The sequence below is a fragment of the Catharus ustulatus genome, chromosome 15, assembly GCF_009819885.2.
Source record: "Catharus ustulatus isolate bCatUst1 chromosome 15, bCatUst1.pri.v2, whole genome shotgun sequence".
Classification (NCBI taxonomy): domain Eukaryota; kingdom Metazoa; phylum Chordata; class Aves; order Passeriformes; family Turdidae; genus Catharus; species Catharus ustulatus.
The window spans coordinates 19180126-19194446 of NC_046235.1; the positions used below are offsets into that span (position 1 = coordinate 19180126).

Sequence of the window (14321 nt, forward strand, 5' to 3'; positions counted from 1 at the left end):
CGGCCGGGACCCCGCGGGCGGGGCTGCTCCGGTCCCTGCGCTCCTCCCGCAGCCTGGCGCCCGGTCCCTGCGCTCCGCTGCCCAGGTAGGCGCCTCCCGGTTGTGTCCCCGGCTCGGGGCGGGCGGGGGTCGCGCTGCCGGGGCCGTGGCTGCGGCGAGAGCCGGAGCAGAGCACACAGTGCCTGGTGCACTGATGGGGAGACTCAGGGGCCTCCCCTCGTCCTTCCCGAGCGCCGTGGTGGCTGGGGGGGTTCAGGGTCATCGTTCGTTCCTCTGGGACCAGCGCTCAGGGTGATGTCCCCCCGGGCTGTGTCACCGCCGGTCCCAGCTCCTCGGCGGAGCAGCGCTCGGGTAGTGCGGAGGTGGGGAGGGAAGTTGTCCGTGAGCCCTTGGAGGCAGCCGTCCCCTTCCCGGGTTCCGGCAGTGTCCGCAGGGGTGTCTGTAGGTGTGAGCGCTGCCCCTCGCTCGGCCGAGCCCGCAGCCGCTCGGGCGGTCCCGTCCGCTCCGAGCGCACCCTGCTCGCCGTGCCAGCGCGGACCCCGCCGCTGGCTCCGCTCCTCGGCTTTGTTCGGGGTTTGCGTTCCTCTCTCGGGACTAAGGCGTGCTCGGCCGTGGCTCGGGCTGGGCTTGCCCCGGCGCTGCCCTCACGCCGCAGAAATGCCCGCTGTGCCCGTGAGCCCCGGCAGCGCTGCGGGCGGAGCGGGGCTGCTGCCGCCGGGGGAGCGGGCTCCGGCCGAGCAGGGGGCTAGCGTGGAAGCACTAGTAAATTTGGCCCGAGGGAAAGTAATGATTTTAATAATTTTGTGAAACAGTAAAAGATTTATCATTTCCATACCCCAGCTACACTTTGTAAAGATTCAAATCCTTGTAATTATTACCCAGGCTGGCTTAACTTCAAGGGGTATCTGCCCTCCTTCCTCGGAGCTTGTATGTATTGACATATTTACTAAAACGAACTTGGCTCCGAACTGCTGTGCAAGGAAGTTTCCTTGGGAACCTGAGATATGGGAACCTGGTTTATGGCTGTTGCATCTGATGGTCTGTTTTTACTCTGAAGAATAAGTTTTGGGGCTCAAAAAGAGTTACTGCTGCTGTGGCTTTGAGACTGGAGGCTCGACCTGTTCCTTTCAGAAGCAGTGATGGGAATCGTAAACATTTGCTGCTTCATTTGTTTTATTGCTGAATCTTTTTTCGGTTCTGAGATGGGAAATTAAGATTTTGTTTTGGTTAGCTGCAGAGAAGGAGCTGTGTGTGCTGGTGGGGTAACTCCTAGTATCCCATGACAGACCCAGTTCCCAGTAACTCTCTTTTCTCCAGCATCTTTCTTAGGATTCCTCCCTTTCCTGCTCCATTACCATAACTTTGTTAATTTAAAGTAAAGAAGTGAAGTTAGTTAGTAGGGCATTTCTAAAGAGAAAATGTTCAGTGAACATATGGATGCCCTGGAGAATGCTCTGGGCTGGACCCAGTCCAGATCTTGCTGCACTGTTACTGCCTCATTTTGTTCATTAAGGGCTTTGTACTTCCAACAAGGAATAAAGTTGTATGTCACAGAGGTATCAGTGTCAAAAACAAGGACATAAAGGTGCATTGCATGTGAATGCTTAAAAAATATAGTGGCTGCTGTACCTTATAGAGAGGGTTCAGGGTCTCTCAAGTGTCAGTGACCTCTGTGGAGTTTTACATTTCAGGATTCCCATACATGTCAGGAGATACTGGAAAATTCCTGTGCTCTCTGCTAATGAACAGACCTGGGAGGGGAAAGCCAGCACCAAGCCAGAAATCAAGTTTGCTGTTTTGTTCATAGTTCATATTAAAAAAAAAATTCTGAAGAACCTGAGTGGAAACTGTACCTTGATTTTACATGGAATATTTTCCTTAGAAATACCAGAATGGTATGACTTTTTCCCCAAAATTAAAGACTTGTTTAACTGCTTAAATCAAAAGGTTGACACTTTGAATTCCTTTTTCCATAGCTTTTACCCTTGCACATGACCTCAGTAGTCAAAAGTGCCTTTTGGTTTTATCTAGCCAAGCCAGTATGTCCATTTATTTTAGATATTGGCCTCATTACAGTTAGTCACCCCTGAAGCTACAAAATACATGCTGAGTGATACAGCAAACATGAGCCAGTTCCTTGGATCTTCGAGTCTGCTGCTCTGTTTCTGCTGTTGCTGTGGTGGCAGCAGTCCTGACCTGGGTTAGCAGGTCGAGGTGTTACTGGTTTCTCTGTGAGCTCCATTACAACGCGCTTTTCCCTGTCTGTCAGTCTTGTCCTTAGAGCAGCGAGCCTCCAGTGAGACATTGGCAAGCTGTAAATGTTTCTTCGTCCTGAGTGATGATGAACTTTTGCTTCCTGCCTTCTGCAGGATGCGTCAGCAGGACATGGCCAAGGTCTGGCAGGACTGACCCACAGCAGCGCTGCACCAGAGCACAACCCAGAGCAGTGGAGAGCTGAGCCTGGGCTGAGCACACCATGGGGGCAAACACCTCCAGCAAGTCACCACCCTTTGATGAGAGTGAGGATGGTAAGAACTTTTCCTGGTTGTTGTCTGGGACTGCAGAGTTCTCAGTGCAGTCTGACTGTGAGGGTGCCAGCCAGTGCCCATGCTGGGGCTGCAAACTCCTGGGCATCCCAGGGCAGCAGAGGTGTGTGCAGGTCGGCAGTAGCAGCAGCAGTGTGCCCCTGGTCCCAACCAACCTGCACTCTGCTCTTGGGGTCCTTCTGCCTCCTCTCCCAGCAGCTCTGAAAGCAAGATTGTCAGCAGAGGTTTGGTGTTGAGGAGTCCCTGGGACACGGGCGGGCACCTCGAGGGCAGGGACAAAATCCTTTTGCTCTGGAGGCTGGAGAGGTCTGTTCTGGAGGCCCCAGTGTTGGGAGGACTTTAGGGAGCATGGTGGGAAGGTGCTGGAGCAATGGATGTTCTTGTGGGTGTTCCTGGTGGCTGCCCAGCTGGGCAGGCACAGGGCTGGCTGGAAAAGGAGTTGGAAAAATACTGCTGGGAGCAGCTTTGGAGACCGGGGTCCTTGTGCTGCCAAGATTACAGAGACAGTCATTTAAAGATTGCTCCATAAATATATTTGCTGTTGCATGAGTCAGCTTGCTGACTGCCATATGGGCTTTCACCTAGGTACAACAACAATATGCACATGTAGATAAATACAAATACATAGTAATAAACGTAAAATATATGAGGAGCTGGGTACCCCATCAGCCACTGTTCCAATGTGCCATGTGGTGCTGCTGCCAGTCTGCAGCTGCTCAGCTAAACCAGCTTCAGTTTCCAAATTATTAAGGCAACTGCTTGCAGTTTTTCTTTGTTTTTCATGTTTTTTTCCATTTCTGTAGTGCAGAAGAAATCTGTGCTGTGAAGTTTTCCTGAAGATTTTATTCCTGGTGCATCTAAGTGCTCAGTATCAGCATCTCTCGTAAACAACCACTTAGGCTTGCTTGGGATAATGAGCAGTTCTGTTCCTGACCACCTTCCTCAGGGTGATGTGCCCTGCCTGTGGGATTTTCCTGGCAGTGGCTGCTCTCTGCTGGGTCTCTCTCTGGGCACAGTGTTCATACAGCACCAGCTTCTACGACTGAGAAACACAATGCCAGGAGAGTCCTGTCCTGACCATGTCACTGTCACTTTGTCAGGTTTCAGTGGGCTCAGGGCCACCCCTGCGTGCTGACAGAGCCTGCAGACCAGTGCAGCTCTGTTTCCATGGCCCTGCACAAATTTAAAAAGTGGTAGCACTTATTTTCTCTAATTAGTCATGTTTTAATATACTGAGGGGAGAGAAACCCAGCTGAAACAGTGATATCCCCTAGGGAATTTTCCATTATCTTGGAAACCAGAGGCTATATCACCTTAGATAGCACAATCTTGTTCTCATTCTGATTTCAATTAAAATTGTAATTAATTAAGAGCTTCTGGGTTCATTAAGAAACAGCACACTGCTCCATGGCAGGAGCTGTGGATGGTGGGCACCGGTCCCATCTCTGCAGCTGTGCCCCAGGGAGAATTTTCCTTTGGGACTGTGAGGTTGGGGGAGCAGCATGAGTTGTGTAGGTGCTTCAGTGCCAGTCCTGATTCTTGCATATTTTTCCAAGTTGCTGTTGCTATAATTTCACTGTTTTCAGTAGCACCACGATTTCTGTTTGAACTCCTTGAAGGGCTCTGTTTACCTTCAGATGAAGCAGGATGACAGGATTATTTTTCTCGCAGCATTTCCTCTGAGCAGACAGTTGTGGATAATAAGCAAGTGAAATGGAAAGAAAATATAATAACCAGACAGACGATTCAAGGCTACAAGGTGATCTGTCTGATTCCCACTGTAGTCAAGATGAGACCATACAAGAAGCCAGATTTTGTTTGTGCTGCTCCTGGGCAGAAGGGTGTGGGAAGTGTCCTGGGGGATGGCAGCCAGATGTTTCCCCCAGCTGGCCAAGTTTGCTGCAAGATGAAGCAGAAGTGGGTAGTAGAGGACAGTGGTGGGTTGGGAAGGACACACATCAGTCCCTGGCCTTTGCCTCTCCAGCCCACCAGCAAGTTTTCTGGTTAAACCACCTTGGACCAGGCGGAGCATCAGGCGTGTCCCTGCTCCTCTCCTGGGTCTGTGTCACAGCCTGTCCCCAGCATGGAGACTCTGCCATGGCCGTTCCCAGATGTGTGCCAGCGTTTTCCTGAAGCTGCAGAGCAGAGGAAGAGAGATGGAGGGAGGGAATATAATGAAAACTGGGGAAATAACAGCGAGAAAAGGAAGATGAGTTGTAACAGACCGTGTGGTGCTGTGCTGGCTGTACTGTGGTGAGCCCAGGGGTGGGGAACCTGAGCCCTCAAAGTTGACTTTGCTTGGCAGATGAGCCCGGGGACTTCGGCAGTGTTGACTGGTCTTTGCTAAGGATGTTTTTTGTGGCTGGTTAGGGTCTGTATTTTTTTAATCTAAACATTATTACTTAAGCCTTGGTTTAGAAATCTGACCCCTGCTTACAAAATAGTGTTTTGTGATTTTATACCAGTCGCTTATTTATGGCAATTGTATTATCTTTCTTTGCATCTCTTAGACCCAGCTTGTCTGAGCTGGCAGAACATGTGAGTTTTCTCCCTGAAGGGCAAAATCTTTGGCCTTTTCTTCTATGCAGGGACTCAGTGCCAGGGACCTGAGATCCCTCTCTCCCCACAGGTTGTGGCTGTGGGTTGTGGCACAGGACTTCTGCAGCTCTCCTCTCCCCCATGCAGGCACCACTCCCATCTCCCCTTGCAGGTGATAAGCATCTTCACTCTCCCCTTTTATTCTGCAGGTATCCACCACCCTTCTCCCAGACAGTCTCACGGGTAAACAGATCCATTTAAACTCAGTCATCAGCAACTTCTATTTACTTTGATATTTACAGCTGTTCCAAGTTTCAGAAGGGGCATCTGTGCCTAAAAGCTTGAGTTCCTCCTAAGTGCTGTAACTGGTCACGTCAGCTTTGCTGTGGTCAGACTGTGCAAGGGTAATGGCAATATCCTCACGGGATATAAGGGTTTGATGGACTCAGCTTTGCATTTGGTCTCAGCAGGAGCAAGGTGATGCCAATATCTCCACAGACAGTGCAGGAGGGCAGAATGAGAGCATTCACTTGGTGATTTCCTGCCTGATCTGCCATTGACAGAGGCTGACCTAAGGAGCTTGCCTTTGCAGCTGAGCCACAGAGAAAAAAACCCTGTTAAACACACCAAGTTTAAACAACACCCAAATCTTCAAAAGGAGCAGAATATTTCTGGGGTACCTCTCATTTTTCTCAGCTCATAGGGAGAAAAAGTAGAAATAACATAATATTGTCAAACGTTTGCTCAGTCATTTAATATTGAAATGTTGCTCTTTCTTGCAGTTACCTTCGACCATTTTGAGATTTTGCGAGCTATTGGGAAGGGGAGCTTTGGAAAAGTGAGTGTTTTGGGAACTGACCACCGAGTGGGCAGCTGGAGATGTAACTGGGTGGAAATGGATGAGTTGGAGGCTCACATGGGAGTACAGAGCCAAAGCCCATGCACTATCAGTGCACTGAGCTTCAATTCCTGGTAATCAGAAAGGAATCAGAGCCCAATTCCTTATCCATTCTCTAGCCACAAATCATTTTGCATGAGATTTAAATGAAAAACTGATCACTCAAATTATCTGAATTTAATTAGGTTTCTGAATAAGCATTTTCTAACATTTCTCAGCAAATCAACACTGAACACCATGATACATTTTTAATTAAGAACCACAATCAACATGAAATCCTGGCAGGTTTTCTAGCACATTTAATATGTTCACTCTTTCTCTGTGAGGAACAGTGTTTGTTATTAAGCATCTGGTTCACCCCAAACTCCTGAACTATTGTGTAAAGAAAACCTGTTTTGTGCTGCACTCTCACAGGCTCTGAGGCTTTCCTTGAAGTCATGTTTCTTTCTAGATTTGGTGACATATAAGAAAAGTTAAAATTCAAAGCCCAGTACCCCTTAAACAAAGCCCCAGATTAACTGAACTGAGTGACACTTCTCAGGAAGGTGAGGATCAGGTGCTGGTCTGTGTCTGACCTGTAGTTCTGTGGTGGAGGGGGCTCTGTAGTTCTGTGGGAGGGGTGGTTAGTGAATGACATTAAATAAAATGTTGACTTCTCTGTGATTCCCTGCCTCCCATGTCGTGATGATAAATTCCTTCATCTCATCTTCCCCCAAAAATTTTTCGTTGGATGAAATTCCCAAGAAATTCCCAGGCAGTGCCCAGTGTTGCAGCTTTGGGGGATGGAGTTGTGCCCTGGTACTGTGGGCACTGCCAAAGCTGCTGGAAAACACTCATGTCACTGATTCTGCCCAAATTTGCTGACAAATCGCCTCTGATTTGTCCTGATTGCTCTCGTAGGTGTGTGTGGTGCAGAAGACTGACACCAAGAAGATGTACGCCATGAAATACATGAACAAACAGAAGTGTGTGGAGCGTAATGAAGTGAGAAATGTTTTCAAGGAGCTGCAGATTATGCAGGGCCTGGAACACCCGTTTTTGGTTAATTTATGGTAAGAGGTGGCTCCTTGGCTCACTGGTTGAGTCAGAGCACTCAATTACAGGCACCTTTGAGACCAGTGAACTCTTGGTGTTTTGCTCCTGTTGCCATTTAGAGTTGTTCTTACTGGGGAATGAATGGTAGAGGTGCAGCTACACCTCCCATATCGTGTCTCCAAACTTGTCTTTCCTACTTGGACATAAAGTTCCAGGCAGAGCTCACTCAGGATCTGAGAGCTGACCAGTGTGTGTACGTGTAGGGATCTGTGCAGAGCAAACACCCAAATGTCCCTGCTGCTGTTCTTGCCATGCCATCCCTGGCTCCAGGATGCCTTCAGCAGTCCTGTGGCGTGCCTGCACTCTGCCTGACACACAAACTACAAGCTTTGTGTGGAGCAGTGGTCTGGCTTGTGGTGCTGGTCATCACATCAAGCAATCCGTGTTTTGATAAGGAAAAATCCATGAGGAAAGGGCTCGTGGCTGGTTGTCAGCCCCTCTCAGAGAGACACAGTCCATCAAATGAAATCACTTATTGAGGACCAGCAGAGACCAGCTGCACCCCTGTGGTGTTGAGCACAGGGGGTCACAGACAGACTGCCTGACAGAGGGACCTCAGGGCAGGGGGCTGGTCCAGGGCTCCTCTGTGCTGCTTCTGGGGTCACTTCCCATTGGTGCTTGGAGAAGCAGAATGCCCATCCTGAGTTGTTCATGCAATCTGCTCTGACTCTGTTGTGGATCTGAGACTAAATTATTGTCGTCACAAGCATGACAATGGTGGGAAATGGAGCATGGAAAGGTCGCAAAATTGTAATTTCCCAAGTGAAAAATTCCAAGAAATTATGAGTATTCCCAGAGGTGCCACATGTTCCTTTATTAGCTGTCGTTTGTCAGTGGCTCTGTCCTGGAGCCGTGTGTGTGCTGTTTCAGGTACTCGTTCCAGGATGAGGAGGATATGTTCATGGTGGTCGACCTGCTGCTCGGAGGGGACCTGCGCTACCATCTCCAACAAAACGTGCGGTTCCGAGAGGGAACGGTGAAACTCTTCATCTGTGAGCTGGTGCTGGCCCTTGACTACTTGCAGAGCAGGCACATCATCCACAGGTCAGCCAGGCCACAGGCTGTGCTGTGGGCAGGCTTGTTCCTCCTAGATGTGAAATGACAAATGGAAGCTGAAGTGGTAAACAGCATCTTGTGCCACGTGTGTTTGATTTTATGTGAAACACAAGGCCTCCCCAAGAAAATATCTTATATACAGCAGAGACCATCTGATTTGTCCCTCTGGGGTAGCTGTGACATGGCATATTTGATTGTCCATTGATCCTGCAAAAATTTGTCTCTGATGGGTTTGAATTAGCTGTAGCTCATTCACATTCATCCTGGTCCAGGGAGGGGGTGTCAGCACTCAGAACTCCTGTGTTCATGCTTGAAGGTGTCTCCCTTTGCCCCATCTCTGTATTGCACCAAAATACAAGGACAGCACAGCTTTTTCCTGTATGAGGTAAATCCCTTGCTGAGAGTTTCTTCTTGGCTACCACAATTTCTCATAGCCAGTGAAAAAATGCATGAGCTCTTCCCATACCTTTGAAGACCTGCAGAACAGCAGAGGAGGCAGAGGCTTCCCGTGGCTGGGGAGCAGGGTTTGGCTGTGGATGGATGGACACACGGCTCCTCTGCTGGAGCCACGGGCAGCACAAAGCCCAGGGGCCCCAGAGTTTAGCCCAGTTAGCTGCTGTCAGGGAGGGTGAACGGGGGGGAAATGTGAGGGTCAGTAATTGCAGGGAGAAGGTCACTTCATCAGAAATATCCCTCCAGATGAGCAGTATAAGAATCAAGCATGGAAAGCATAAAATTGCAGTGGTCCTGGTTGTTAGTGGGGACAGCACAGGCTGGTGAGGGTGAATGCCTGTTCTGTCCACAGTGCCCACTGCCATGGCCAAGGTGTGGGGGCAGAGTGACCGTGGCTGTCCCTGCAGCCACAAGAGCCCCAGGCAGCTCTGCAGTCAGGGCCAGGCCCTGGGGACAGCCCCCACCTGCTCAGGGTCTCTCTTCCGTGCTGCTGCTTTTGTGCTTTACATACAGGGATCTTTCCCCAGTGTGAGTAGGGGTCCCAGAACTGCAGGTGAGGCTGCAGTGTGCTTTTCACACAGCTGCATGTGTTTAAGGGAAATCAAGTACAACAAAACATGTATGGCAGGCTGTAAAATTTGCGAGTTATTTAATTAACACTGTAATGCAAGTTGTTTAATTAACACTGTAACCCAGTGGGATAGTATTTGATTGATAAAGTGATTCAACGGAGTCAATTATACTGCAACAGCTGTAATTGGGAACATCAGGAGACAGAAGCAATGGCTTTGTTTGGCTGAACAAAGCTGTGCAGAGACAGCAGACTCAGGCTGTAATTATTTCCCACCTAGATGTAACAGACTGGGAAATAGTAATATCTTGTAGGTTAGGAAATTATAACCAGAATTATCTCTGGTCATTGTTTGCATTCTGAGAATGATCTTACTGTGCTGGTGTAATTCCAGAGGCTGTATGCCAGACTGAGGGAGATCAGAAACAGCCACACTAGAAATTAAAAAATAATAATTTAAAAAAGGACACCGTTCTATTGTGCTTAGGGGGAAAATCAGCTGCTTAGCTGACACTGCCCTGTGCTTTGCTAATGATGCCTGTCCCTGTACTCACCTGTGTGATGGGATGGCAGCAGGAAGGTAACCAGTGTTTGTCACCCACTGGAAGTTGTTGGGGTGACAAGATGCCAGAGAACTGTAAGCTATTAGATGATAATTAGATATATTGTGGGGTTTTGATTCCAGGTGACTTGGAAAAATCAAACTGTATCATAAGGATTGAATTTTTAAAGATAAAATCCTAAGCTTGCTCATTTCTTTACTTGGAACTCGTGGGCCTGGGTGGGAGCTCCAGCTGGCGCAGGGTCACTGCACTCCTGGCTGGGACCTTCTCTCTGGGGGATCAGCTGGGCAGGTGCTCAATGGGGACCGGTGTAATGAGCTCATTAAAGCCAGGTAATGGCTTGTAAAGTCACTCAGGTGGCTCTATCAGAGTATCAGGTGTACATTTTCTCCCTTCAGTCAGTGTTTCCCTACAGCGTTGCTATGAGTATTGTTTTGTGGGCTCTTTTAGTCGGGAATAAAACATGTGGGAAACCCATTTGTATCTAGAACAAAGATGTTAAAATAATTTAACTGAGTAAATGAGGAACCCTTCTCAACATGGTATTGAAACAGATTGAAAAGTACAGGAGGAAAATGACAAAAAGACTGTAAATTGTGGGTGGATTTCCCTGAGTGCTGCTCAGCCCCTCCTGCAGCCTGCACAGTGTACCCACGGCTGCTGATCCAACCCACTGTTTGCTCAGTCCTCCTCTTGGCCCAAATCAAACCAGCATTGGAGCTGAGACCCCGGGGCTCTGAGGGTGCCCAGAGCCTGGCCTTTCCTGGGGTGCCAGCAGCCCTGTGTCCTGACACTTCTCCCAGCTAATGGCTCTCTCTCCTTCTCTGCTTTTTTTCTCAGAGATATCAAGCCTGACAACATTTTACTGGATGAGCACGGTGAGTGTCTCGTAGTCCTGCATGTGGATAAAAGCAGTGGGAGACCAGAGGCACAGGCTGGTGCCATCGTTCGCTGTGCTCTGTGCCTGACTGAGAGCAGATCACCCCATCCCTCTGTGCCCCTGGCTGTCTCCTGCTCTTTGAGCAGCAGTGAATGCCTTGTGGGCACCCTGGGGTGTTTCTGGGGTTGCCTTGGTGTTTTAACCAGCTCCTCCTTTGGCTGACTGACCTGATGGTGTCCCTACAGGGCACTGACAGGGAACACATGTTTGGTGTAGCTTGGGGTCAGGAGCCCAGCACACCTGATTTTAACATTTTCTTGGTTCTTTTTTAAAACTTACTCAAAATGCATAATTTGAAGGGCATTGCTTGTGTCACTGCAGGGTTTATGCACAAACAGAATTAATTATGGTGCAATAGATAAGCCTTGTTCACATATTTTCTTTTTCCTTGAGCATTTGGCATGGGGAGGAGCTCTGATGAGGATTTGGGGCTGGGTATGGTATAAATGTTGCTATCAGTTTGTCTGTAGTCTTTCTTAGGCAAAACTCTTGACTATATTCTTCCATGGCTCTTTAGTCACATTTTTTTTTTTCCTGGCAAAGATCTCGCAGTGAGGAGTTGTCTGGTATTTATTAGTTTGTAACTCATTAGAGAAACATCTTGTTAGCTCATATTTTTTTAAAAATTCAAGTAACTGGCTTGTAGTGAGAAATGTTCATTAGCTAGTGCAAGGTGCTTGAAGAGAAAAGGTCAGTGCAGGGAGGAGGTATTCTATACCTGCACTTGTGATACCCCAGAGGCTGTGGCAGAGATGCTGCAGCTCCCAAGGGAGGCCCTGCCTGGCTCTGAGGCCGGGTGTGTGTGACCAGGGTTGCCTGGCAGCACCGAGCCCAGGCTCCATCCCTTTGCATATGACCTCTAATTTCAGAGCACTGGTTGATCATTTATTTAGGAGCTGGCTGCAGAGTGGTTTGCCTGCAGTTGCTGGAGCCCCTGTCCTGCCCTGCTCGGTCCTTCTTGGCTCTTGCCCCAGGCACAGACGATGGCAGGAGGAGAGCCCTGTCCCCCTGGGGCACCTGGCATTGCTGGGCTCCATCTCCTGCGGGGCTGCTCTTGGTCAGTCCTCGCTCCTGGATGCTTTGGTGACCCATCACCACTGTCCCAGACCTGGGATGTCTCAGACTGGGGTGACACAGCTTCCTCAGAGGAGCTGGGATCACCGTGGCCATGGGAATGTAGGTCAGCACTCCCTGAAGAGAGGAAAAAAGGGGGAAGAGGCTCTGACCATCTCTGCAGCTGCATTCAGCCCAGGAAGACACAAGCCACTAATTTCTATAATGACACTGCAATTCGGGATGAGTTTTGAGTCTATTCTCTGCTCACTGTGATTTTTTAACTCTCTCTTGCAGAGGTTTCAGAGTGTTTTTTCTGGGGACATACCCTTGACTCCAGTGTCCTTTTGTCTGTGACTTGTAGTGTTCTTCACCCATGGCAGCAAAGGTTTGTCTAACGAGGCATACAGAAAGCTTTGGACACACACAGAGTTCATTTTTTCCCAGACTGACCCTAAAATATAGGAAGACTCAAAACAATCATCACTAAATTACTTTTTTGAGAACTCTTACATTTTCTGGTTCCCTAGAGGGAAAATGAGGGGATATTTGAAACAAGAGACAAGCAACCTGCAGATTTTCTATCAGTTCCCCCACCAGATATTTTACCTGGAAACTCCTTTCCATGGAGTGTTTTACTTTATGTTTCTGATTCAGAGATATTTCTTGTGTAAAATTAGAGCCAGCCCTGTTACACGTTATGCTCTGTCTTCCAGGACACGTGCACATCACCGATTTCAATATTGCCACGACACTGACAAGGGACAGCCCTGTCACCACCATAGCTGGCACAAAGCCCTACATGGGTGAGGACCAACAGCAGTTCCTGTTCTTCAATCACCATTTTGTGGGCGTGGGGGGACTGCTGTGCTGGGACACAGGTGAAGACATTTTTAATTAGAGTTGGGAGTCTGTTCTTCCTGAGCCACATCAAAACATGCACGGTTTGAAGTGGGGAGCCCCTGGAGAGGGGATGCAGGGTGGGGACAGGAGTCCCTCCCAGAAATGCCAGAGCAGCTGGGGACCGCGCGTGTGCCACTCTTGGTGGAGATGAAGGGATGCTTAGGCCACCTTGTGCCTGCATTGAGTGAATTCTGGAACACATTTACTGTGAATGGCAGGCAATTCCTGTGTCAGCAAAAGGAATTTGTTCTTTTTGGACTCTGGGGGCAGAGACACAGAGTTTCATGTGGAGAGGACTGTGGGGGTGCTGGGAGCCTGGCAGCACAGGCAGGGGATGGCTCTGGTGTTCTGTGCTGCTCATTTCCACTTGGGATTGCAGCTAGGCAATTTATTTTCCTCCTCTATTTCACAGCACCTGAGATGTTTAGCTCCACAAAACCCACCAGCTACTCCTTTGCCGTGGACTGGTGGTCGCTGGGAGTCACTGCCTACGAGCTGCTCAGGACCCGGGTACGTGTTGGAAACTTGGCAGGGTTAATGCTTTAGAGCCAAGCTCAACTCGAGCCTTTAGGGCTTATTACAGCAGAGGAAGCAGAGACCACACCTTCACCTTGTGGTCATGGCTGAGAGCTCTGGGAAGCTGCTGCAGTGCAGAACAGAATGCTGTGGCAGTTCCCTGCTGTGGCTGGGTTGGTAAAAATGGGGCAAGGCAAACAACCAACAGCTCCTGAAGTTTGGGCTGCAGTATCCTTTATTTGGAGCTTCTGTCCTGCAAGGAAAATGAAAACTTGAAAAAAAACCTTGTTGCTGTTGTAACAAGACTGAGCAGTTGGAAAAGCTCAACCCCTGCCTGTGCCACCAGGGCTCTGCTGCTGACTTGGGCAAGGTTGGGAGCCTTGCAGATAGACAAATACATCAGTGCTTTGACTATGTTGGGTAAAAAATGTGGAAAATTTTTAAAATTACATTATTCTAAACAAAATAATGTAATTTAAAGAAGAATGCTTAAGACTTTGTGAGGATTGGAAGCTTCTTTCAGTATGAGTATGCAACACAAGGTTTTTTTATGCATACACTAGAGGTTTTTAAAACCACTGTCATCAGTCTTTGCATGAGACATTTTGATGAACAGATTTTTTCATTTGAATTTGTGTGTCTCTGTTGTGAGGGATCAATTTATCAGACACTGAGGAGATGTGGCTGTCTGACCTGTTGGGTAACTGAAGCCATGCACCCTCTGTAAACATCTTAATGCAATATTTGAGTTTTCCACCCATAATGCAAAATTAATGTCAGGACTGTGCATCATGTTGTTTTTTGACTCAATGGCACTGTTTCTGAAGGCAGGAGCAGAAATGCTGGTTTGTGCTGATACCTGATGGCACAGCCCTGGTGAGATGGTGGCACCTGGGTGGCTGCAGGGGGAATCGAAGCTGGCACATGTCAGTGTGCAGTGTGCTCACTGCACCTGGCCTGACCTCACTATTTACAGCTGCTGTTCTTTAAATGCACTTTTAATACCCTCCTGCCTTCTTCCCACCAAAACAAGGTAAAAATCTGTGAATCAAAACTTTCAAGATGGAAACACTGCCATTTAAAATTCTCTCTCTAGGCAAAGCAGCAGAGTTGTTGTAGATGGGGAATAAGTAGGGAGGTGACTTCACCTGCACTGTGCCCTGCACGTGTCCCTGTGTCACTGTGTCAC

The 14321-nt window shown here is 48.6% G+C and overlaps 1 protein-coding gene across 2 annotated transcripts in view; it reads left to right on the forward strand.

Moving 5' to 3' along the window:
- Nucleotides 1–14321, forward strand: part of STK32A (serine/threonine kinase 32A) — a 24687-nt gene continuing 10366 nt past the window's right edge. For both annotated transcript variants that reach the window (XM_033073033.1, XM_033073034.1), the window contains exons 1-8: nucleotides 1–85; nucleotides 2370–2528; nucleotides 5867–5922; nucleotides 6883–7034; nucleotides 7948–8121; nucleotides 10561–10598; nucleotides 12430–12519; nucleotides 13029–13126. In XM_033073033.1, coding sequence (XP_032928924.1) covers nucleotides 2477–2528; nucleotides 5867–5922; nucleotides 6883–7034; nucleotides 7948–8121; nucleotides 10561–10598; nucleotides 12430–12519; nucleotides 13029–13126 — 660 coding nt within the window. In that variant the 5' untranslated portion in view covers nucleotides 1–85; nucleotides 2370–2476. The remainder of the gene's footprint in view (nucleotides 86–2369; nucleotides 2529–5866; nucleotides 5923–6882; nucleotides 7035–7947; nucleotides 8122–10560; nucleotides 10599–12429; nucleotides 12520–13028; nucleotides 13127–14321) is intronic.